The 26,698-nt window shown below is 44.2% G+C and overlaps 1 protein-coding gene across 1 annotated transcript; it reads right to left on the bottom strand.

The window, feature by feature from the left end:
- Positions 1 to 17,584: 17,584 nt before the first annotated feature.
- LOC118022916 (small nuclear ribonucleoprotein G-like) lies at positions 17,585 to 17,962 on the bottom strand. The gene has a single exon (XM_035023885.1). The coding sequence runs from the start codon at positions 17,960 to 17,962 to the stop codon at positions 17,732 to 17,734; it is 231 nt and encodes a 76-aa protein (XP_034879776.1). The 3' UTR covers positions 17,585 to 17,731.
- Between the last annotated feature and the right edge of the window lie 8,736 nt (positions 17,963 to 26,698).

Genomic DNA, 26,698 nt, shown 5'->3' on the forward strand with positions numbered 1-26,698 from the left:
TTCTTCTCCAGAGTTTAGACAGCTGGTCCTTGTTGAGGACATTGTCTTTGAAAGAGTTACCATGACAACCTCCCTCCTCAAGGTAGGCATTTGAGTTTTATCTAAACAAAGGACTTGGCTTTGTATTAAATTTGTCCCCACAGCAGTGTTCATCACCGCATGCATGGTTTACCAGCCGCCTCCGCTCCTGGGGTATTTTTACCCTGAGATCTGGGGGCTCAGCTCATGACTGGGTGGCCGCCTCCTTGCATGTTGGACTCAGACCAGAGGCCTGGTCTCTTCCAGGAAACAAGCTCCCTCGTCCCTATGTACAGCAAGTTCTCTGTTGGCTGGATAAGGCTCGTCAAATATACCACTTCCTCTTGGAATATAGGTTCTTAGATTTGGAAAGAAATTGTAATGCACTGGAACACACACTTGTTTTTTGTCTCTCTCCAGCCTCCTTCTTTTCTCCCCCTTTCTCTGAGAATAGTATTTTGCTTCTTTTGGTGGACTGGTCCATTGGTTACTCAGCAGATATTCCCAGGACAGCTGGTTATCCACTGGGGGAGAAGTCACTTTTCTGCTTTCATGCTATTCACAAAATCTGGATGGATTAAAATCTAAGCATAGTGGTACCTGGGTGGCTCAGTTGGTTAAGGGTCCGACTCTTGATTTTGGCTCAGGTCATGATCTCAGAGTCGTGAGATCAAGCTTTGGGACAGGCTCCGCACTCAGCACAGAGTCTGCTTAAGATTCTCTCCTTCTCCCCTCTGCTTCTCTCCCCTCCTGCCTACCCCCCGGTGTGCATACACACACATACACCTACACACACACTCTCTCTCTCGCTCTAAAAAAATAAAAAATCTAAACATAAAAGAACTAAAGTAGTTGAAAGAGATAAAGAAGGATGTTTTCATAATCTGAGAGATAGAAAGAAAAGAAATCTAAAAGCAATAGAAGAAAAGAAGCGGGTGCACCTGGGTGCCTCAGTCGGTTGAGCATCAGAACTCTTGATTTTGGCTCAGGTCATGATCTCAGGGTCATGAGATTAGAGTCCTGAGTCAGGCTCCACGCTGAGCAGGGAGTCTGCTTGTCTCTTTCTCCCTCTGCCCTACCCCTCTCTCTCTCTCTTTAATAAATCTTAAAAAAAAAAAAAGAAGAGGGGAATCCCAAATTTTAAAACTTATGTACACAAGCAGGTCATAAAGTTAAAAAATAAATAGCAAAATTGAAAACATACTTATGATATCTGGCAAAATGTTAATATCCATAATGTGTGAAGGGCTTCTGAACATAGATAAGACAAATATAAGGTAAAAGATACTCACGTTTATGAATCAAGTATGAATAAACTAGCAAAAATATGACCGTCACCTCTTGGGTCAGCTTAAATGTAAAAATCTAGAGAATTTACCATCTTTGGGGATTGGTAAATGTGGCACTTTGTGTCCATTTAAAATGCTCATGACTGTCAACTCCTAAATTCCTTTCCTAATAATACAGGAATACTCTTCCAGATTGAAGATGTGTGCGAAAATGTGTGAGTGTGGAAGCCTGTGTGGGTGTGTGAGAGAGAGTGTGAGAGTGTGAATCTAGCATCGCTGGTAAATTTGCTCATGGTCTCTCTCCTCCACTGGAAGCAGGGACCCTGTTGGTTCCATTCACACCTTTGTCCCCAGCGCCAGGATGGTGGGTGCCTGGCACATGGCAGGTGCTCAAATATGTGAATTAATGACTCTCAGGCAGATGCAGTTTTAAAAACTGGGGTTATGTTCTTAATCTGTGATATGCATTTGGGTGAATGTATGAATGACACAGAAGGTATGATTCATGATGATATCCATACCACTCCTACAGCTGTAGTAAATTATTGAAGCTGAAATACATAAAGCAAAAGTGGAAGAAATTCAAGAATACATTGTCTTTTTTAAAAAAAGATTTTATTTATTTATTTGACAGAGAGAGACACAGTGAGAGAGGGAACACAAGCAGGGGGAGTGGGAGAGGGAGAAGCAGGCTTCCCATGGAGCAGGGAGCCTGATGGGGGCTCAATCCCGGGACTCCGGGATCATGACCTGAACCGAAGGCAGACACTTAACCGACTGAGACACTCAGGCACCCCAAGAATACGTTGTCTTAAGGAAAATCAGAGTGAGACCCTGGACCACACTGTTCTCAATCTTTGACAGGTCAAATAAGAAAGACAAAAGAATCAGAGCTTTGGAATCAGCAGACTTAAGAGCCACAGAACTTTGCAGCTGTGCATCATCAGATTTTCGCCTCAGGACCCTATGAAACTCCCGCGTTCCACATGGCGGGACCTGTGCAGGGCAGTGTTCTCACAATGATGTAATAAAACTAGCAATCCATTGCACAAAGTTTATTTTAAAGATGCAGGTCCTGGAAGTTAAGCAAATAAGGCTTCTGTCAAGGGTTAACCTCTGCCAACAAGCAGTTCCGGGCTCCTTAAGAAGTTAAGAACATGAGAAGCATGGAGCCCCCAAACCTAGGAGAAGAGAAGGAAGTATTTTCATGATTAGGCAAGAAAGGATGACAATAAATGAACTAACTATTCAATCAAAAGCTGGAAAAACAATAAAAGAAAGCCAAGAAGAACACAAAAGGGACTGCTGGGCACAAAATGAGAGGGCAACAGATTAGAGAAAAGAACTGGAGTAGAATTTTCCATACAGGGAATGGTTCTCCAGGAAAGATAAAAAGGAACTACATTTTGGCAATGCTAATCAAGAAACAGAAAGAGAAAACACTGGTGATTGGGCATCAGCAGGGAGAGGAGAGGCTAGAGTGGAACCGGAGAGGTCAAAGGCTCTCTCCTGCAAGTGGATTTAAACCTCTGAGACTCTGCTCAGTCTGTGCTCTTCCTGGAAATCAAGAACATGGAAACTTGAGAGCTGTGGATGGCCATTTTCCATAAGGATGTGGAGGGAGCCATTCTGCCCAGAGGAGATTGCAGCAGTTGTGGGGACCATGGGGGAGAGACAGAGACAGACAGACAGACAGGAAGTGGCTCAGAGCGACCCCAGACAGTGGCTGCTTCTGGAGACAAAACGGTTTCTCCCATCCTTGGGCTCTCTGATACCCATTTTTCACCTTATGTTAGGATATCATTTACAAAAGATTAAATAACACAACAACAACAAAAAAGAACAGTGTCAAAGATTTTCTTTAACTCCTAATTAATGTGGGGACCAGGAAGATGCTAAAAGTGGTTCCAAGGGCATTTGGGGAACCAGGTATTTTAGGCAATTTTAATAAAGGAATGAGGGTAGGATTGCAGGTTTAGACAGTAACTGGTTAATATCCTCCTGGGCCATACCCAGACCACCTGGGATGATTTTTTCCACCGACCGGTAATTATTTGCGTATCTAACTGAGAAAAGTCTCTAAGCTCACATCTGCCCATTCGGAGCTGTAAAATGCCCAAAGTCAATAGAAAGGCGGTTAGAGGTGTGAGCACCACACTGCACTGAGCAAACCAGCAAACCCCTTTCATCTGTTTTCAACTTTGGGGTAGCTTTTGTGGTGCTGAAAAAGAAATCCCCCTTTAATCTTACCTGAGAGGAGTTTGGGTGCTCGGAGCCTACAGGTCTGGCGGGACAGAGGGGGATCCAGCAGCCGGAGTGGCCAGGCACCAGCCCCGAGCCACAGGCTGCCACGGGAGCTCTGTGAGAGAGCATTCAGACAGATAGCAGTGGTTGTTAGTTCGTTATAAATTAAGCAATGAAACGAACAATCGACTCGTGTATTTTAGAGTCTGCTTTGTCATGACAACGGGGTCGGAAGTACAGTTGACCCTTGAACAACATGGGGGTTAGGGGCTCCGACCCTCATGGAGGTGAATATATATATATATACATACACATATATATGTATAACTTGTGACTCCCCCAAAATGGAACTGCTAATAGCCTACTGTTGGCCGGAAGCCTTACCGATAGACGCACACCGTCGATTAATACACAGCGTGTATGTTAGATGTATTATATATTATATTCTGATAATAAAGTCAGCTGCAGAAGAAATCATAAGGAAGAGAAAATACATTTACAGTACTGTACTGAAAAAAATCTGAGCCCAAGGGGACCCGTGCAGCTCAAACCCGCGGTGTTCATTGTTCGAGGGACAACTGTGTACTCGTGTGGATGTTCTCGAAGACCACTCTGCAAGACTTCACCAGCGCGAACACACACACACGGAAATGAGTTCCGCACATATGGCCGTACGTACGATACCTTGTCCCAGAAATCTTCATAATCATAGATGTTATTGTAACTTACGGAGAGAACAGGGATACCGGCTGCGAACTAGTAGCAAAAATTGCTAGGGAAAACATATGAGAAAAAGGTGCATTTGTGTTTTCCGAGATTATCTCTGATAGTCACGTCCAGTGTGGTGGCATCGTGTACCACAGACTCTCTCTCCTGGGAAACTGGGCATTTGGGGATGGTGTCAGTTGTTAAAGGCTGTTTAAACAAACAAACCAGCCCCAAGCGCAGTGCTTAAAAACAACAGTGACTTATTCTTTCTCATAGTTCCAGGGGGTTTGCTGGGTTCAGCTGGGGGATCCTTCTGTTGGTCTCACCTGGGGTTGCTCACGTGACTATAGTTCTCTGGCAGCTGGCCGGTCCCCGGCCTCCTTAGGCCTCTGGGGCCTTGGTGTTGGCTGTCAGCCAGAGCTTCAATAGGTCCCGTGTCACCTGGGAGTCTAGGGAAGTCTTGCTCACCTGGTAAAAGGAGCATCCCAAGAGTCAGAAGAGGAAACTTCAAGGCATCTTCCACCTAACCTCATATCGACTGCATTCCATTACCCAAATTTGCAAAGTCGGCCTACATTTCAGGCTGGGAAAATAGGCCTCGCCACTTGATGGGAGGAGCCACCAAGTTATATTCAAAAGGAGGCGTGGCCTCAGAGAGGCAGGCTGATTCATTGGGGGACCTTACCTGTCTCATCCACCCTAAAAGCCCAAGGCAGTTGCTGTTTCTAAGGAACAAAATGGAACAGGCATTAGGCACTTATGCTACCTACTTAATTCAGACAGGGCCACACCTACGGGAGGGTTTTAATAAACATTGACTGTACTGCACCAGACTGAATGAATGTAGACCCCAAGTGAGTGTTTCTTCTCATTTTGTAACCTTCAGAACCTTACCTTTCCCTGACTCAATGGGCCACAAGCCCTGGAAAAGGTATTCAAAGGAGTGGGTAAAACCCTTTGCAGAATTTTTTCATTATACTTAATTTTAACAAATAGTATATATCCCAGCTAATGAATATTTCAGTCTTTCACATATGAACCAAAAATGTAATTATGGATTTGATTTTCCCAACGTTTGCTGCCTGCAGTAGTCAGTGATCACAAATCGCATTAAATGAAAGGTGAACTCCATTATAGTATCTGCAAAATGGAGCTTAATAAGTTTTGTAATTATGGGGCAAATCTATGCAAATTGCAATTTTTATTAGGCAATTTTCCATCTTCATCTAGGCTCTAATAGTCTATTAGACTGGTGGCAGTTCGGTGCTATTAAGGAAGTTCTTTAACTTCCTTTCTGTTTGGTTCCTTATAATGAAGAAATTGCATTTTGGGGTAAAATGGTCACAGGCCTGATTTACTTATCTTTTCAATCTTATTACAAAGAGGGAACTGAATTCTCTGTTAATTATTCAGCTAAAACTCTATAGAGCCAATTTCTGTCCATCTTATATACAGACTAAGAACTTAAGAGAATTTTATGCAAAAAAAAAAAAAATCTTACAATCAAGGACTTTTCCATTTATTGTTCCATGTTGGGATGTTGGCCAAAAGAAAAGGAGTCAATTTCAAAATCTTTACCGGATCAGTTTTTCATCCTAGAAGTGTTGTTTCACCCCTTTGGTGATTGTGAAGCTATAGATCCTTTTCTAAAGGAATTCAAAGTTGGGAATTCAAAGTTGACACCTAAAGTTAACCATCATGCTACCCTTTTCTGTATCATTTTATGGTTGTGCTAAGGTTTTTTGATACATCAGACCCAGTAATTCTATGTTTAGCAAATCATCAGGTTTTACTGTCATATGTTTAAAAAATTTTTTGTCGTATGTTTTTCCATCATGATTCGGTGAGAAGGAAATGGCCCTGTGTCACTGTTAGGAAAAAACCTTCTGGAAGGTTCTTCCAGGTGGCTTGGGTATTTCTATATGCAGGATGGGAGGTGGTTTTGCTCCATGTTCAGTTCAAGATTTACAGCGTGAACCTGGTCTAGAAACAGAGGACGTGGCAGATGGTGCCCACAGTGGGTCACCCCCAATGCAGCAGAACTCACCTGACCAGGCACAGGGACATGCATACTCTTGGTTTACCTTTCAGAACCTTCTGTGCCAGGGGCTGCTGTCTCCGTAGCGCTTTAGGCCTTGGGTATAGCTATCTTGTCCAACAGGCGACTTTGCATGCCATGCATCTCAACCTTGCAGAAGGTGCCAACAACCCTCCCTGGGTGGGGTCGGGGATCCCAAGGAAATGCTGATCCGAGCTTCCTTGGGATCGGGGATCCAAGAGAATTATTAAGTTCCCCAGTATCCATATCATTCCCTCTCACAAGCTACGACTCTTGACAGCTTTTATTTCCCCCTTCCTCTCCTGTTAAGGTCATAGGGAATGTTAATTTGTTAATTGAGACTTTACATATTAGTATCTTTCTTCAGTAATGAGTTCACTAATTTTCAGATGGTCTAAAATTTCACCAGTGAATTCTACCAAACATTTAAAAAGAAATAATACCAATTTTCAACATTCTTTTCCAGAATATAGAAGCAGTGGGGACACTTAGTAATTCATTCAGTGAAGCCAGCATTAACTTAATATCAAAACCAGTTGAGACATCACAATGCGGGAAAACTTTAAAGGCCAATAGCTCTCATGCTCAGAGACACAAAAATCCATAACAAAATATTAGCAGATCAAATTCAGTAATAAATTAAAAAATACCATACACCACAACCAAGTGGGGGTTATTCCAGGTATGCAAGGCTTGTTCCGCATTTGAAAGTAAATCAAATGATATTTACCATATCAACAGTCTAAAGAAAAAAAATCATGTGATCATATTCACTGGAGCAGAAAAAACATTTGACAAAATCTAACACCCATTCATGATCAAAATTCTCAGCAAACTAGGAATAGAGGGAGAACTTCCACAACTTGGTGAAAGACATCTACAAAAAACCCTACAGATATGATGATACTTGTGACCCTGGAGAGACTGGACACTTTCCCTCTGAAACTGGGAATAAGGCAGAGTGTCTTGTTCATCACTCTTATTCAACAGCATATTAGAAGTCCTAGCTAGGGATGCCTGGGTGGCTCAGTCGGTGAAGCATCTATCTTTGGCTCAGGTCATGATCCCAGGGTCCTGGGATCGCCCCACATCAGGCTCCATACTCAGCGGGGAGCCTGCTTCTCCCTCTCCCTCTGCTCCTCCCCCAGCTCATGCTCTCTCTCTCTGTGTCAAATAAATAAATAAAATCTTAAAAAGAATAAAAAAAAGAAGTCCTAGCTAGTATGCAGTAAGACCAAAACAAAGTATACAGATTGGAAAGGAAGATAGAAGATCATCTTTATTCACAGATGATATGATTGTCTATATAGACAATCCTACAGAATTTATAAGAAACAAAACAAAATAAAGCAACATAGACTTACCTTACCATCCAGCAGTCATGTTCCTAGGTGTTTACCCAACTGACTTGAAAACTTATGTTCACACACAGGCTTGCATACTAAGATTTATAGCAGTTGTAATCATAATCACCTAAAACTGGAAGCAAGCCCAATGGAATACTTTCTTTTTTAAGTTTTTCTTATTTTGTTATTTTTAATGTTTAAGTAGGCGCTATGTGTTGCCCCCGGACCCGGGGCTTGAACTCACCATGACCCTGAGCTCAAGACCTGAGCTAAGACCAAGAGTTGAATGCTTACCCAACTGGGCCCAACCCAGGCGCCCCCAAATGGAATACTTTCTATTCACCAATAAAAAGGAATGTAACATCAAGCCACACAAAACTACGGCTGAATCTTAGACGCTTATCACTAAATGAAAGAAGCCAATCTGAAAAGGTACACATTGTATGGTCCCAAGTACATGACGTTCTGAAAAAGGCAAAACTATAAGAATGATAAGCAGGCCAGTGGTTGCCGGGCTTTGAGTGGGGTTTGACTAGGGGGATGGTTGAGGGTGTGAATGTATTCTTTGTGGCGCCCTCATGGTGAAGGTGGGTACACGACACTCTGCATTTATCGAAAACAACCCAATAGCGGTTTCTGTGCCCTTTGAAAGTTGAAAAGCACAGGTTTACCATGACCCACATCCTCAGAGCGCCTCGCTCCTCTTTTGGGGCCCCAGGACAGAGGGAGAGGGGCTCTGTCCCAGCAGTTGGCTGTCACATCCCTCCGATCTCTGCCACCAGCCTCCCCACCCCCCAGTTTGGGTCACAGGCACATCAAAGACAGGACCCCTTCCGTTGCTCTGTCTCTAAGCCAACCTGCGCTTCTTAGAACTCTGGCACAGGGGAAAGCTGGTTGCCGTGTAAGAAGTCCAACGACTCAGGGACCACCGTACTGTGAGAAAGCCCAAATTGGGCATGTGGAGGGGCCACTCGGAGAGAGAGGCGCCCCACCAGCCCCTCGCTGTCGTAGCCATCCTGGCCCAGGGACCAGATGTGTGAGTGAAGAAGCTCTCGCATGAAGCCAGCCCTGGCCATCACTTCCTGCAGCAGCGTGAGACTGGAGAACCAGGCAGCGGAGCTCCATCAGCCCACCGACTGTAGCACGTAACCATAAATCGTTGTTCTTTGCAGTCAACGCCACAGCGGATAACCGGGCCAGAGCTGCAAGGCTTTACCTCGTTCTGGGGACTCCTGCTTCCCCCAAAGTTGCTTTGCTCCCCCAAGGAGAGAAATGCCTGAAATACCAGAGAACAGTAGAAAAGATCTGCAGGCAGCCTTCCCAAGTCAAGGCAGATGGTCCCTCCAGCCCAATCCTCGCCCCCTTCACCTGTTCTCCAGCAGCCGAAGGGATGAGCAGATATGTCCTTGTCAGGGTCCGATAGCTAGTTCTTCACCTCTCTTTCTCAGGGAAGAATTAAAACAGTGTTCAGGTTTAAAAAGATAAAAATAAAAAATAAAACAGTGCTCAGATTATCAGGAAACAAAGGTGATGACGTCCTGCTGTCTCAGGCAGGTGCAGATTACCTGCTCAGTGAGGACCAGAAAGGAACAGAACGGGACTTAGGCATAGATATTACAAAATCAGGGATGGGGAGTGCAGATTAAGAATGCACGTTTGAAGGGCACCTGCGTGGCTCAGTTAAGTGCCTGTCTTTGGCTCAGGTCCTGATCCCAGGGTCCTGGGATCGAGCCCTACAGTGGGCTCCCTGCTCAGCGGGGAGTCTGCTTCTCCCTCTCCCTCTGCTCCTTACCACCACCCTTTGTACTCTCTCTCTCTCAAATAAATAAATAAAAAATCTTAAAAAAAAGAATGCACCCTTGAACAGGAATTAGATCACACGATTGAAGAAACAATTAGATAAAACTTCCCCAAACCCTCAAAGAGATTCCGCAAGACACTCATGCCTATGATGCACGAGTTCAAACAAGAGAGGGAAAAATAGAAGAGCATCAAACAGCAGAAAGAGAAGGAGAGCGGGTGTTGGAGAATGAGTGGAGGGGAAAAAGCTTTACCGAACGGAAACCTCGGAATGAAGTGTGTGCCATGGGCACGGAGACGTGGGGAAAACCCGGTGAGAGCAAGGGGGTCAGGTGGAGGAAGCCAGAGGGGATGGCGGCTGTGAAGCTGGCTTGATGATGTAACACACCGCCGGTTTTCCTGCACGGAACAGGACCAATGTGACCAAACCAAACTTACTTAAAGATGAAATGGAAGGTCTTATACACTAAAAGGATTCTCTCCCTGTAATGAGACAAATCAGGATCAAGCCATCAGGCCCAGTACAAATTCTGTAAGCATCAGGGCAGGATAAGGTCAGCTCATCACGGGGAAAATCAGGTTGGCTTCAGCCTTTCCTCCCAAACTCAAGATGCCAAAAGATAATGGAACAGTTATTTGCAGAGGGCGGTGGGGGGAGAGCCTCCGAGCTAGGAACTCCCAAGTGCTTCTTAAATTATATGCTTGAGTTGATGCAATACATATTTAGAAGAAGGATCAAAATAAAGAAGTTATGAATATGAGGAATGAAGGTTGTAGTGAGCCTCAAATAGAAATAAACAAAATTATTAGGTTAAAATGACTGGCAATCATGCCCATAAACCAGCATCTACTTATTAAAATGTTATTATTTTTACATTAGGCGGCTTATTCAAGAAATCTAAGAGATCACAAAATTCCTGGCTGGTGCCAGCAGAGGTAATGGAAGGGGAGAGAATAGGAAAGAATCTTGGCTTCTTCGCTTTTTCTATAAGGGGAATGTCTTCGTCTATTAGGCTGCTATAGCAAAATACCACAGACCGGGTGGTTTATAAAAAACCAGATATTTTTTTTGGTCACAGTTCTGGAGGCTGAAAATCCCAGGTGAGGGTGCCAGCACGGTTGGGTGAAGGCACTCTTTTCCCTGTGTCTCCACATGGTGGAAGGGACTGGGGTGCTCTTGGGGGAGGGAGGTCTCTTTGATAAGAACCCTAATCCCACTCATTGGGGTTCCACCCTCATGACCTAATCAACTCCCAAAGTTCTCATCTACTAATATCATGAGCTTCAGGGGCTAGGATTGCAACACATGAATTTGCGAGGACATGCACATTCATGCCCTAGCAGGAAATCAAGAGATAATAGTTAATTTTTAAGATTTTTAATTTTTTTATTTGACAGAGAGAGAGCACAAGCAGGGGGGAGTGGCAGGCAGAGGGAGAGGGAGAAGCAGGCTCCCTGCTGAGCAGGGAGCCCGATGGGGGACTTGATCCCAGGACCCCGGGATCATGACCAGGACCCCGGGATCATGACCAGAGCCGAAGGCAGACACTTAACCGTTCTGAGCCACCCAGGCGCCCCCATTTTTAAAGCCAATAAATATGCTTTGACTTTTTCATGCCAACCTCTCATTTTAGATGGTCACAAACTTTAAGAAATCCTTTCCGTGTAGCATAAATAATATAACAAAATCACTTCTCCATCTTCATATGCATTTCTGTACGTGGCCTGACTGGTTTTGAGAGGGGTCAGTTGTCCCCCTCTGCTGCTGTCCCATCCCTCCCTCCTGTGTTCCCTGTAAGTCTTCTTCACACATTCCAGTGCTATGTTATTTGGTGCATAAAAGTGCGTGGTGGTTATCTTCATTGTGGGCTATAACCTTTATTATTACAACTTGATCCTCTGACTCATTTAATGCTTTTTGCCTATGAGTTATATATCTGATGATCATTTTGCCACACCCATGCTTTCTTTTGTTTGCATTTGCCCTGTGTATTTTTACGCGCCCTTTTGTTTCCAACTCTGTGCTGTTCTTTTGTTTGGAGTGTGTCTCATACAAACAGCATAGAGCTAGATTTAATTTTTAGACCCAATTTTGGATCTGTTTCACCTACCAGACTATTTCATTCCATTTTCATTTATCAGAAGAATCAGAAAGACTGGAGGGGACAAATTAATGGTATAGAGCAGACACAGTTGGGTCCAGATACATGATAAAGGTAGATTTCCAGGGCTGTGCAGTTGAATATCCACTGTGTATGTAAAAAAACTAACTAGAATTTAAATAAAAATTTGGAAGGTAAAACAATAAAATAAATAAATAAATAAATAAATTGGATCCTCACCTTTTTCCTTACCCCAAAATAAATTCCAGACAGATTTTTAAAAATTGTAAGAAGTGGTGACAAATGGCCAATAAATATAAAAGGATGTGTCATCATCAAGTTAAAGAAATTCAAATGAAAGCAAGGGGATCACTTATTTGTAACCAACTGTCGAGAAATAAAAAGACTTATTATAGCAAGTGCTGACGAGGACACGAGGAATTGGGCCCCTTCGGTTCTGCTGTGGAGTTTGTGCATTGGCATCATGCTTAGGGTTAGCATTATCAATACATTTTTTTAAAGTACTGATATATTTAATTAATTATTTTTAATTAATTTTTAAAAGATTTTATTTATTTATTTATCAGAGAGAGAGAGAGGGAGAGATCGCAAGCAAGGGGAGTGGGCGAGTGGCAGGCAGAGGGAGAAGCAGGCTGAGCAGGGAGCCCGATGCGGGGCTCCATCCCAGGACCCTGGATCATGACCTGAGCCGAAGGCAGACGCTTAACCAACTGAGCCACCCAGGTGCCCCAAGTACTCATATATTTTTAAAGCATCAATAATTTTTATTTATTATTTTAAAAGATTTATTTATTTATTTGACAGAGATAGAGGAGAGCACAAATAGGCAGAGTGGCAGGCAGAGGGAGAGGGAGAAGCAGGCTCTCCACTGAGCAGGGAGCTGGACGTGGGGCTCGATCCCAGGACCCCAGGATCATGACCTAAGCTGAAGGCAGCCACTTAACCCACTGAGCTACCCAGGCAACCCAGCATCAATAACTTTTTAAAAGTAGAAAGCAATTCTACTTTTAGGATCATCCTCTTGACATATTCAATCAGGCTCAAAGAACAAGAAAGTTTTCAAGCATTATCTGCATTAGCAGAAGCATTAGAAAAACTGAAAGGCGTCAGTAGGAGACGGGTTAACTAGACTCTGGTAGAGCTACCATTTTGACGGCGAGGGACAGAATTTCAGCTTGAAGAAACCTCAGAAGGAAAGGGTTCCCCACCCTGTGGGGATCCCTAGGAAGGGCTAGAACGTGGGGTATGAATACTGCTAGGATTCTCTCACCCCACCTCCTCCTCTCTGCAGGCTGGCTCTGTCTCCTCCCCGCTTGCTTCCCTTGGAGGAGAATGTGGGCTCAGCCAGCAACGAAGGGCTACGTGTGAGGCCATCTTCAAAAAATACTCCCTGGTTTGGATCCAGAAGCTCCGTTGCCATTTCTACCCACACCAGCGTGTATGACGCGTTTGTGGGCGTTTTCCTCTGCTGGCAACACAGTGATGCAGCCGTGCTCCCTGCGTGGAGGCGTTCTGACCGCCAAGGGCAGGGATGTTCCATCTGTGTCCCAGCCTCCAGTGAGAGACCCCTCTGTGAGAGGCGCGAGGGTCCAACCAACTCATCCTGGGTGAAAACAACAGCGGGACGGAGTAGTAGAGAATGGTGATTCCGGTAACAAATCTGTTCCCTCCCTGGCTAAAACGTGCTTCTCATAATAAGCATCTTCCCACTTTTAGGTAGCAAGTTTAACTTAAGAGTTTTTTTACCGTAAACGAATCTCTGAAGATGAAGATGTCCTGCCAAGGCAGTGCGGGAGCAAACTCTGGGGCCAGGCTGCTTAGTTAGAACCCCGGCTTAGTTAGAACTTAGTTAGAACCCCGGCTCCAGCACGTACTCGCTGGGGGACCTTGAACACGCGAATGGGTTGGATTTTCTCATCTGAAAATGGGATCTGTAACAGTACCTTTGTCATAGGGCTGTAGTGAGGATTAAATCAATTACTATATATACAGTGCTTACAGGGATTCTTGGCAGATGAATGATGCCATGTGAATGTTAAATGCAATAAATACAACAGAGAGGAGGGAATAGGGTCAGTGCCTGAGTGCCCTCCATTTCCCCCCTGCTAGAGGGTGGGTTGGTTGTGGTTAGCCTGTGACTGTTCTATCTTTATATACTGGGAGCGAAGCAATACCTTTGGAAGTCGGATGGAGAACCTGGTGTTTAGTTCCTAATTCTCTGGATGGAGACTGTGCCTCCTTTGACCCAATTTAGAAATTCCTGTGCGCCATGCACAGGTTCTGGGCTTTAAGCCTGATGATGCCATGATTGGATGGAGCTTTTGGATTCTTCCCCTTGGGGGCAGTCGTGCAGGTATATATATTGCTTGTTGGAGAGAACGGCGGTCTAAGTACTTAGTGACAAGAAAGACAGACAGTGCGTATCTTCAGCGACCTTTGCCAGTATTTCCGCTTCTCGGGCTTTCCAGACACACTGCAGGGTGAGCTTGGGGGCCCCCTGGTGGCTGAGTGGAGCCATGCGACTATTCTGGCCAATGAGTTGTGAGCCGAAGAAACATACATTGCTTCCAGGCCAGAGCATTTAATGATGGGTATAAGACCCCCAGAAGCCATCTCAACCTCCTGCCAAAGCAACCGGGAATATCCGTACAGGCTCTGTTCCATCAACCGGTCTAGGAGGGAGGACAGCAGGATGGAAAGCCCTAGTCAACCTGCTGGTTATGCAGCAAGAAAGGGAACTAACCATTCATTGCTTTAAGTCCCTGAGATTGTAGGGTTATTTGCTTCTGCAGCAGAATCAACTGTTTCCTGCAGACACAGGAATTGTGAAGGGAACGTTACACTTGTATAAAATTACCTTGCTCTCCATTTCCCTGTTTTGGAGCCAAAACCCTTGCCAGCGCAGAATTAGCATCGGGCTGAATGCACCGTGGATACCCAGAAGGTGGGTCATGATTGATTGGTGGACTTCATATTTTTTATGCTAGAGATTTGCGTCCATTGGACCCCTAAGGTCTCTGCTTAGCTACTGTTAGAATATAGATTGGGATCGACGGCTTTGTGGTGACCGGAATATTAAAGTTGGCAATTTCGAGGCCCTGTATTTTGAAGCCATTTGGACAGCTCCCATGCAGGTATTCCAACAGCAGAGCCACAAGAAGGGCTGGGGGGAGGGGGCGGAAAGCAGACGTGGTAAGTCTAAAATGCTGGCATCACCCTTAGGGGAACCCAGCCTCCTCAGTACTTAGTACATGATGAGTGTTGAAGGGAGGCAGATGCTCTGTAGCACATCAGTGTCCAATGACGGTTTCTTAGAGTCTAGAGAAGGAGCCAAGTAAGGTCATGGTGTAGTCAGTTGTTGGGTGTGGAGCAGGCCAAGTTCAAAGTCATCAATTTTTGTCATGACTCCTCTCAGTTGCTCTACACAATGTTTCTTTGCCTGCTATGTACCACCTTCTTAAAGGCTTCATGGAGTAAATTGAGGCTCTTATTTCACGTTGGCTTTTAATAAAGACTATGGTCCCAAGAGCAGTGAAAGTTGGAAGAAGACGCCGGAGGGGCGGCATGATCAGATTCACATCACATTTAGAAATGACTCCACAGTGTGGAGGATGGATGGCAGGCCCAGGAATAGGTGTGGATGGAAGGCTGCTGTATGACGAGGTGAGAGGTGATAATAGCTTGGATTATTCAGGTGTGATGAAGAGAGAGAAGTGGACAGATACCAGAGATGCAGAGGAAGGAAAACCACTTCTGGATTCGTTGGATCCTGGGAACAAGGATAGTCATGAGGTTTCTGGCTTGATCAACAGGACGGAGGAAGGTGCCATTCACAGAGCCAGATGTGGTGGGTTGCATGTGACCTGTGAATGTGACCTTATTTGGTCTTCGCAGATACAATCAAGTTAGGATTTTGAGATGAGGTCCTCCTGGATTTTTCCAAGTCCTTCTAAAAGAAAGGCAGAGGGAGATTTGAGACATGTAAGAAGAAGAGCAGAAAGCCATGTGACAATGGAAGGTATGCAGTGACAAGCCAAGAATACCTGGGGCCACATGCAGTGGGAAGAGGCAAGGAAGGATTCTCCCCGGATCTAGCCTCTAGAGGGAGGCTTGATTTCAGACTTCTGTTCTCTGAAGCTACGAGGGAATAAATTCCCGTTGTTTTAAGCCACCAAGTTTGTGGCCATTTGTTACAGCAGCCCAGGAAACGATACCCTAGGGAACACCGAAAAAGGAACAGGCTGATAGAAGAAATAATGAGCTTGGTGCTGGAAGTGTTGAACTTGAACTGCCTTTGAGGCATCATGGAAGAGAAGTCAAATGGGCCAGTATGTGCACAAGTCTGGGCTGGAGAAGTCAGTTTGTGAGGCGTATGCATTTAGATGGTCCTGGAAGCTGGGCCGTGGAAGATCACCAAGAGAGAGAAAACACAGAGAAGGGAAGTCCTAAGAGGGCCCCAAGGCCTGAAGGACTCCAACATTTAAAGGGATGAGTAGTAGAAAATACGCCTGCACAAGAGCTAGAGAAGGGAAGGCCAGAAGAGTAAGAAGAACCAGGACTGCTCTGTCTTACAAAATAAGGGAAGCAAGTGTTTCAGAAAGGATGGAGTGGTCCAGTGTTTAAAAGGAAGAGAACACAAGGATTAAAATATTAACTAGGCCTCAGGAAGTCATTGGTGATACCAGCAAGAGCTCTGCTGGCAAGTAATGCTGCCATCTTGGAGTGGGTGGAAAGTGACAACAGGCAGCTCCTTTTGGGGGAGGGGATGGGGAGGACATTTGGACCGTTAAATAAAGGAGTGGAATAGATAAATGTTGGAGACAGGATAAGTGAGGGTTTACACTGGTTTGTGTTTTTGTTAGTTTGTTTCTGTGAGAAGAGTCATGAGTACACAGAAAGGCTTATGGAGAAGATCCAGTTGAATTGAGAGTCTGTGTAAGAAAAGAGGGAGAATCAGTTATGCAAGCATCCTGAGAAGAAGGATCAAAATGGAAACCAAACCGCAGGTGGAAGGAAGGGCAGTTCTTGCTGCAGGAGGAAAGGGCAGGAGGTTGGTGCAGTTGAGAATGTTTTCATGCCGTGGCTTCTCTTTTCTCTGTGATTGGAAGTGCAGTTGTGGGAGGCAACCTCTAGGATGGCCCCCATGATGTCTCCTAGTGTTCATGTGCTTGTCTGATTCCCCCTTGAGTGTGGGCTGCACCTAGTGACTTGCCTCCACCAACTACAATATGGCAGACTAATGGGTACCACTTCGGACGTTAGATGATTTAAGAGGCAGATGTCTTGGACTCTGTCCCATGAATGTGCGCTTGAGGAAAGCCAGCGGCCATGTTGTGAGCTGCCCTATGGAAAGGCTCACAAGGTGAGGAAGTGAGGGAGGCCTCTTACCAGCAGCCTGCAAGGAGCTCAACACTGCCAACAACCATGGGATTGAGTGTGGAAGAAGACCCTACCCCAAAAGAGGTAGGTGACCCTGGACCCCAACCACTTAGCTGAAACCTAATTGAGACCTTGAGCCAGGGGCATCCAGCATAGGCCTGGATTCCTGCACAGAAACTAGGAGATAATAGATGCTTTTTATGTGTTAGTCACTCAGTTTTGGGGTAATTTGTGACACAGCCATAGATAAGTAATACACAGTTTTATCTCCTGAGAGTGTAGGATGGGGAGGAGGCTAGAAGTTTAAAGAGAGGAGATTTTGAGAGGCGTCCGGCTGGCTCAGTCGGTAGTGCTTGCGACTCTTGATCTCAGAGTTGTGAGTTTGAGCCCCACGTTGGGGGTAGAGTTTACGTAAAATAAAATAAAATAAAATAAAATATTTAAAAAGAGGGGAGATTTGAAATGGTCGTTGTGCAAAGTGAGACAAAGTGTAGCACAATAGGATTTCTGGGCTGTAACGAGAGCCCCTATGAGCTTAGCAATCACAGCTTTAGGGTAGAACCAGCTGGTCATAAGGCAGATATAATGGGTTATTATTATATTTTTTCTAATGGAAACTTTTTTTTTGACTATTATAAAAGTTTATTTAACAAAAAAGTTCAGCATGAAAATGCACACGACCTGATTTTTATATTGTAGTAAAACAGGTACTATGGAGGGGACATGTGGAAGCAGTTGATTTCTTCTGATGAACACACCCATTGTTTATACTCGCTCCAAGGCTTCTAACATGATGATACTATTTCCTCGTATTACTACCATTCCAATATTGTTCTGTTGCCCACTAGTTGCCATCTCCACACATTCATCTATCACAAGATTCATAAACGGATCGAACCCCCGCAATATTCCTTGGACATGCCTGCCACCATTTAATTTCAATGACAATTTCTTGTCCATAAATTTTTTCAACTTGGGAGGGTGAGCTTTGCTCATGGTGTCCCTAATGGAAACTTTTCTTATGTGTTGGTGGGCCACAGGAAATATAGCCCCCCCTTAATCCTTCCATGACATCTTCAGGGACATTTATTCATTCCGCACATTCGCTGAGGACCTATTTTATGCCAGACCCTTTTTATACATCAGCAAGTATGATTGAGGGTCTAACTGGTGCCAGGCATTCCAGACACCATTCTAGCATGGGGCATGGAAAATAAATAAGTAAATGGGATGGTAACGCATACTAAAAAGAAAAGCAAAGGAGAATAAGGGATGGAGTGAAGGGGTGCTCTTGCATATGGGGGGGCCAGCGCAGCCTACAGAGGGATCTGGAAGAAGACAATAGAGCAGTGAGCAAGCTAGAGTCCTTGCCCTGTTGACACTTACATTCTAGAAGAGGAAATAGAAAATAGAACCAGCAAAATGGGCTCGCAGGTGCTGACCCACGGCACGAGGCTGGCATCCGGTGAGCAGGGCGGGCGTCTCCCAAAAGGCACTGTCTGAGCAGAGTTAAGTGCAGGGAGGGAAGGAGTCATGCAGGTGAGCGCGAAGGGTCTGGCATGTGGAAATGCTCTCAGATGAGACCGTGCTTGGAATGTTCCAGAAGTGGTCAGTGCTCGGGGAAATCAGGTTTGCTTTGTGGTAACGGCTTCAAAGTGGTCATGAAGTAGGAGAGGAAGGTGGGGTGGGGCGAGGAGTGTCTATTAATAGATGGTTCGGCCCCATCAGCGGTCAACGTTGTATGCCATAGTGTAAAAAGAACAATCACACAAGCCAAACTACCTTTTAAGAAGTGTCAAATTTGCGTTAATCACAGCAATAAATATTTATTAGGTGCTTAGCCCATGCCTGGCACTGTTCTAGGAGTTTTAAATTATTAACTAATTTAATCCTTTCCAAAACCTTATGGGATGAGACTACTGATTTAATCTGTTTACAGTTCAGGAAACTGAGACACAGATAACGGGCCCAAGGTCACACTGCTGGCAAGAGATGGCGCCGAGCAGAAACCTTCACCACTGTACTGCCTTCCTCCAAATCTCTTGGAATAACATTAGAAAGTATTAGCAAATAATGTGCATTATAACTTAAGTTTAATGGAGTGCATGATAGATGTGAAGGGAAAATTAATTTCAAATATCCTAATGTAACAAGTACCATTAGGTTCTTGGCAGTCAGAAAGCAGCTTAGGTTTTATAGATGACTCACTGCTTGTTTTGGGTTAGAATTCTTAAAATACCACATACACTGAGTTTGCATATTAACCTAAAATATGAGGTTATTAATAGGCTATGTATTTATGCTGAAACCTCAGCTGCTAATATGCTGAATCCTTGAAAATGTTGCCAATCTGGAAAAACTCAACACAGAGCAAGGGTGGCGGTAATTCTTCATGTGTTACAGTTTCTGCTGTTATCTATCAAGTTCAGATACTCTGCATCCTATTCTCTTTGTTAGTTTTGAGCTCAGTCTGTTTGGGACTGATTTTCATGTAATTAACCTTTAAAAGACAGACTTTACTTTTTAGAGCAGTTTTAGGTTGAAGACAGCGGAACTGAACAGAAAGCACAGAGATTTTCCAGAAGGCCTTCTCCCCTCCCCGGCCCCCCCCACCCCCGCCCCGCTTCCTGCACTGTCAACGTCCCCCACGTGTGTTACAACCGGTGAGCCTGCGCTACACATCACCATTACCCCAGGTCCATAGTTGGCTTCAGGGTTCTGCCTATTCACCCTTCCTCCCCGCCTACGTTCTGGCAAACACCGATCCTTTTACTGTTTCCACAGTTTCACCTTCCCCAGAATGTCATACAGGTGGCCTTTTCAGGCTGCCTTCTTTCCCTTAGTCAGAGGCATGACGGTTCCTCCGTGTCTTCTGCAGGCTCGAAAGCTCAGCTCTTTTTTTTTTTAAGATTATATTTATTTATTTGAGAGAGAGAGAAGGAGAGACAGAGAGCATGAGAGGGAGGAGGGTCAGAGGGAGAAGCAGACTCCCTGCCGAGCAGGGAGCCCGATGTGGGACTCGATCCCGGGACTCCAGGATCATGACCTGAGCCGAAGGCAGTCGCTTAACCGACTGAGCCACCCAGGCGCCCAAAAGCTCAGTTCTTTTTGGCGCTGGATAATATTCCATTATCTGGGTGGACTGCACTTTCTTTCTCTTGGTTGCTTCCAGGTTTTGGCAACGATGAATAAAGCTGCTCCGGACATCCCTGGGCAGGTTTTTGCGTGGGCATACGTGGCCAGCACATCTGGGTAACCCAGGAGGAGCATGTTCGCTGGGTCATGCGGACTGTGAGATGGACAGTGTGGCCCACTTCTGAGGGACTCGCCTGCTTCAGGAGCAGGACGCTGGTCTTCCCACCCTGCCTTCCCTGGTGTGGAACCTCTGCCCCATCGGCAGGGCCTGGCCTAGTTTGTGTGCCGTCCTAAGGCAGAGCCCCCACCCTCTTGGCCACACTTGCCTGTGGCCTCCCGCACAGGCAGCTGGGGCCAGAGGGTGAGATGTGCCGGTGAGCTGCCCCCCTCCCGGAGAGACACTGCAGCGGCGACGGGGAGCAGGGGGAGCAGGGGGCCCGAGTTCTTGGAGGCACCTGCCGGCAGTGGCTTTGGTCATGCCCAACCGGGAGGGGAGGAGTGGGGGACAGGCTGTGGCTCCAGTGCCACGTTTTGATAGATTTTCTCGAAGAAATGTTTCCTTGTTGTCTGTATGTCCTGAAGATAATTTCCTTAAGATAAAGATCAGACTTCACATGGTTGGTTTTTAAAAATAATCTTCCCAGTGATGCCTGTTTCACTGAGGAACAGGTCTGCAGAATTCCTCACGCTGCCACTGTGGGAGTGGAACTCTCTGGAGAGGCTTTTAATAACACATTCAATTCTATTAAGACACTAATTCTTGGGGCGCCTGGGTAGCTCAGTCTGTTAAGTGTCTGCCTTTGGCTCAGGTCATGATCCCAGGGTCCTGGGATCAAGCCCCAGATCAGGCTCCCTGCTCAGTGGGGAGCCTGCTTCTCCCTCTCCCTCTGCCCCTCCCCCTGCTCATGCTCGCTCTGACAAATAAGTAAAATCTTAAAAAAAGACACTAATTCTTAAAGTATGGTAAATAACTATCTTTGTATCTCTGTATCTCTATCTATCTCTGTATCTAATCAATTATCTATCTATAGAGAGGGAGAGAGATTGCTTTAAGGATTACAATATGCATCTTTATACCTTCAAATAATACCATATCACTTCAGGTGAAATATAAGAACCTTACAACAGGTGGAGACATGGGTGAAGAAAGAGCAGTAAACAGAATATGTTCTGACAACATAGGAAGACTACAACTAAACAAGAAGGGGAAGAAAGGAAAAAGTCTAATATGATCACTGATTGTTGACCAGATGACAGGTGAGAATCAACACCTAATTTTTATTTTTTTAAAGATTTTTTATTTATTAATTTGTCAGAGAGAGAGAGAGAGAGAGAGGAGGCAGGCCGAGGGAGAAGCAGGCTTCCCGCTGAGCAGGGAGCCCAATGCGGGGCTCGATCCCAGGACCCTGGGATCATGACCTGAGCCAAAGGCAGACGCTTAACCGATTGAGCCACCCAGGTGCCCCAACACCTATCTTTAAAACTGAGGCACCAGATAGTAAAATTTCAATGAGTTTTTCTCATTTATGCCTAAAATAAAGAGCACCAAAGGTACACATACAAAGGTAACCCATGGAACCAAACACGAGTTTTCCTAAATATAAAAAATAATTTTAGAGGGAAGTTGACACATCATATAATGAAACACAGTAAATATGATACACACAGTAATTATAACACAACAATAGGAGAGACAAAACATATCAATCAATAAATGTTAATGAGCTTGAGTAAACAGCTGTTAAAAAGAATGGGTGAAATCTCTTTGAGAAGGTATGGAATGACTTCTAGGCTGTACTGTTAAGCAAAAAGAACAAAGTGCAAAAGAATATATATTCATTTTAAGAAAAATGGAAAATAAAACATACACACATCTGCTTATTTTTGCAAAAGAAGCAAAGAAAGGATAAACCAGAAATTAATAAAATGGATTACGTACAAGGGGGACAGGGTGGAATGGAAGGGATAATGGAGGGACTGACTGTTTTCTGAATACACTGTTTTGATTGTTTTGACTTTTGGAATCACATTAATGTTCTCAATATTAAATAATTAGAATAACAACCACAATGAAGTGGTGGGAATAGAATTAATTCAAGTGACGTTTTAACATAATACTTTGGGTATATACTCACACAAAGAAATAATAAAAGAAATGCAAACAAATATTGAACTCTTTTGAGTAGGTTTGATTTTCATAGTGATTTAGAAGTATAGCAATTCTGAAACTATTTTGTTGATTTTCTTTAAAAAAATTTTTTAAAAAGTAATCTCTATATCTAATGTGGGGCTCGAACTCATGACCCTGAGATCAAGAGTTGTATGCCCTCCTGAGTCCCTATTTTATGTGATTTTGAATTGATAGTATTGGGAGCCAGAGTGGAAATAGGGGGATATAAATATAGATTTTTTTTTTATTGAGAGAAGGCAAGGAAGAACCTTGTGGAGTTGGATTGGAATTGGTGGTATCAGCACAAACTTACGTTTGTGCATATGTGTATGTGTTTATATTAATTATATTATTTATATTATATATTATATATTAAAAAATTTTTTTTAAAGATTTTATTTATTTATTTGACAGACACAGCAAGAGAGGGAGCACAAGCAGGGGGAGTGGGAGAGGGAGAAGCAGGCTTCCTGCCGAGCAGGGAGCCCGATGCGGGGCTCGATCCCAGGACCCTGGGATCATGACCTGAGCCGAAGGCAGATGCTTAACGACTGAGCCACCCAGGCGCCCCTATATATTATATTATATATATTATTATATTATATATATTATATATTATATTTTCTTGTGCTCACGTGTGTGTGTGTATGTGTGTGTGAATTTCCCCACATAGTCCAGCAAAAAATCCTAGAAGCCCATGACAATAGCAATGAGCACACCTAGCATCCAGATTTTGGTGTCTAAATAGTATTTCCCACTAAAATGACCAGGGCTCCTTGGAGAAATGGTTGATTACAGGGCTGGGATAGGGAATATACAAAATAGGCTTGGGAGGTCTTGTTGTACCAGAAAGAGAGTAAAGGCTAAGAGAAAAGACGGGGCATGTTAAAAAAAAAAAAACTGTAAGAGCCAGCTTGATGGACTCTCACTGTTCAAATCTGGAAGAACATGAACATTGAAATAAAAAGATCAGTGATGGGTGGTAGATCTAGTAGGAGGAGCAGGGATTGATGAAGAACAGGGTTTTTGATCTCAAAATATCTTTCCACACACCACTTACTACTGATCCTTTTGTAATTAGTAACAATACAGTAAGTAATTGGGCAACACCTTAACTAAGTGATCAAAATCAATATCACTGAAAAGGGAAACATGGATCTCACATGCCTCTAGATGGGACAGATAACCAGAGAAGGACATAACATCACTGTTTAGTAGCACTGTATCTACCCCAGTGTGTCTATCCATGATTACATTAACATCTAAACAGACTAAACACTCTTATCAAAAGGAAAAAAAAAATGGTCAGGATGGAGATCCCCTCCAACTCTATGTTTATAAGAGACACATTATAAATACAGGAATACAGAAAAGTTCCAACAAGAAGGGTAGAGATATATATACACCATACAGACTAACTGGTATGGCTCTGCTAATATCAGACAAAGTGAGCTAAGGCAATAAGCACTACTTAGATATTAAGTGGGGGCACTTCCACAATGTTAAAGAGATTCTTCTGCCATTAAGTTATAGCAATTCTAAACCTTCATGTATCCAATAGCATTGCTTCAAAACATATAAAGCAAATTAACAGGACAAAACCAAGAAATACACAAATCCATAATCAAAATGGGAGGTTCTAACACTTTTCTCAACAACTGACAAGTAGTAATAATTATATATATCGAAAATATGAACAAAATTAAACGTGGTTTAATTAATAAATATTGGAGCAGTGCTCCTGATAATAACATAGTAGATATCCTGTTGAAATGGACATATAGTCTGTCACTAGCAGTTCTTGTTGTTGTTGTTGTTTCTGTTGACTTGATGCCTGGACGATTTTTCAGTGGAGTTTTCAGTCATACATTCCTCTTGGAATGTGTAGTGGATCAGTTTCCTCAGTTGGCACCAGGAAAGGAAAGTTAGCTTGCCAGACATCACGGTCCATGGTCCCATTCCGTTTCTCTCTCTGGGAGGAGTCGACTAACTATAACTCGCTGAATATTATTTAATCCGATGAACCTGATCTCAACTGCAGACTCCGATGCAACAAGCCTTTATGACACACTCACTCTGAGCGTCCAGTGGGAACTTGAAGACAAAAAAGAAATAGCCCCTACCCTCAGGAAGTTCACAGCACAGTGTGAAGGGTAGAAACATATGTAATTAACTAGAATTCAGGGTGACAAGTGCCATGAGAACCATGTGAAAAAGGTGTAATGAGAATAAAGAACATTTAAAAAAGATGTCTGCCTCAAGAAAACCAGACTCATGAGAACTCTGCCTTCACTGAAGTGTCTTCATCAGGGATCATTTGGTTATAAAGAATGGACGCTCACACTAGCTCAAGTCAAAGAAGTAATTTATTGAAAAGGTAACAGGGGTGCTTCATGGAACCCAAGAACAGTGAGTGGAGGTAGTATGTTAATACTGATTGCAGTAAAGCAGTGAAGTGGGCAGAGAGGCACACTTCTTGGACACGCCATTGATTAAGCATCTCAAATTTACCATGGCCGCTCCATAACCCTTTATTCCTTTTCCTGTAAAAGGCCTGCTCCTCCTCAGTATGTTAGGTCAGGATAAGCGATATTGTGGCACAATAGCAAACAGCCCTGAATCTCAGTGACTTAAAACAACAGAGGTTAATTTTTCAACTGCATGTCGAATGCAAGTCAGCAGGAAGCACTGTTCCGTGCTGCCCTTATTCCAGGACCCAGGCTGATGGAGTAGCAGCCACCATCCAGGAGAGAAAGAATCTTGAGGATTTGGGGCTGGCGTTAAATGCTCTGACCCAGAAGGGACACATCTCACTGGCCAGAACTAGTCATAAGGCCACACTCAACCAAAAGGAGGACAGGAGGAAGGGAGAACCAGAAATATTTGTTGAACACCAATAATGACTACCGTACCGGTCTTCTCCATCTCAAGAGAAGGCACTACCATCACATACCCAGTTAAAAAAAAATCTAGGTGTTATCCGTGATCTCTTTCCCTTATTCCCAATGTATAATCCACCAGCAAGTTCTACACACCTTACTTCTCTTCATTCTCCACCACTACCATTCTGCTCGCCAGACTATAACCTTTCACTGGGAGGACTAAAATACCCTTAATGCAGGTCTTCCTGCCTCCAATCTTACCCTCTGCCACACCCAAGTCTAATTTCCATACAACTTTGTAGGCTGAATCTGTCCCCCATCCCCGGTCTCCACTTCCTAATCTCTAAAATTTGTGGATACATCATGCTACTTGGGAGAAGGGTCTTTGCAGATCGGACGAAGGTTACAAACCTTGAGATGGGGAGATCATCCTGTGTTTTCTGGTGGGTGCAATCTAATGCTGCACACCCTTTAAAGTGGAGAATGTTTTCCAGCTGTAGGCACGAAGATGTGGCAGAGAGGAAGTAGAAAGTGGTGCAGCAGGGTGGGGAGCCGGTGCGCTGTTGTGGGTCTGAGATGGAGGGGGCTGTGCACAAGGATCCCAGGGAGGCTTCTAGTAGCTAAGGGGGGTCCCTAGCTGACAGCCAGCAAAGACATGAGAAATTTGGTTCCACAAACACATAGAACTGAATTCTGCCCACAACCTGAATCAGGCTGGAAGTGGACTCATCCCTAGAGCCCTCAGAGGGGGGCTGGCTTTCCTCGTCCTGAGACTCCAGGCAGAGAAACAGCTGAGACATGCTGACTTCTGACTACAAGATAGAGAGACAGTATAACTGTAATGTTTTTTTTTTAAATTTTTTATTGTTATGTTAATCACCATATATTACATCATTAGTTTTTGATGTACTGTTCCATGATTCATTGTTTGTGCATAACACCCAGTGCTCCATGCAGAACGTGCCCTCTTTAATACCCATCACCAGGCTAACCCATCCTCCCACCCCCCTCCCCTCTAGAACCTTCAGTTTGTTTCTCAGAGTCCATCGTCTCTCATGGTTCATCTCCCCCTCCGATTCCCCCACTTCATTCTTCCCCTCCTGCTATCTTTTTTTTTTTTAACATGTATTATTTGTTTCAGAGGTACAGATCTGTGTCAATAGTCTTGCACAATTCACAGCACTCACCATAGCACATACCCTCCCCAGTGTCTATCACCCAGCCACCCCATCCCTCCCACCCCCCACCACTCCAGCAACCCTCAGTTTGTTTCCTGAGCTTAAGAATTCCTCATATCAGTGAGGTCATATGATACATGTCTTTCTCTGATTGACTCATTTCACTCAGCATAATACCCTCCAGTTCCATCCACGTCATTGCAAATGGCAAGATCTCATTCCTTTTGATGGCTGCATAATATTCCATTGTATATATATATACCACATCTTCTTTATCCACTCATCTGTCAATGGACATCTTGGCTCTTTCCACAGTTTGGCTATTGTGGACATTGCCGCTATAAACATCGGGGTGCATGTACCCCTT

This window comes from Mirounga leonina, unplaced genomic scaffold, assembly GCF_011800145.1.
Source record: "Mirounga leonina isolate KUSES-001 unplaced genomic scaffold, KU_Mleo_1.0 Mir_177, whole genome shotgun sequence".
Classification (NCBI taxonomy): Eukaryota; Metazoa; Chordata; class Mammalia; order Carnivora; family Phocidae; genus Mirounga; species Mirounga leonina.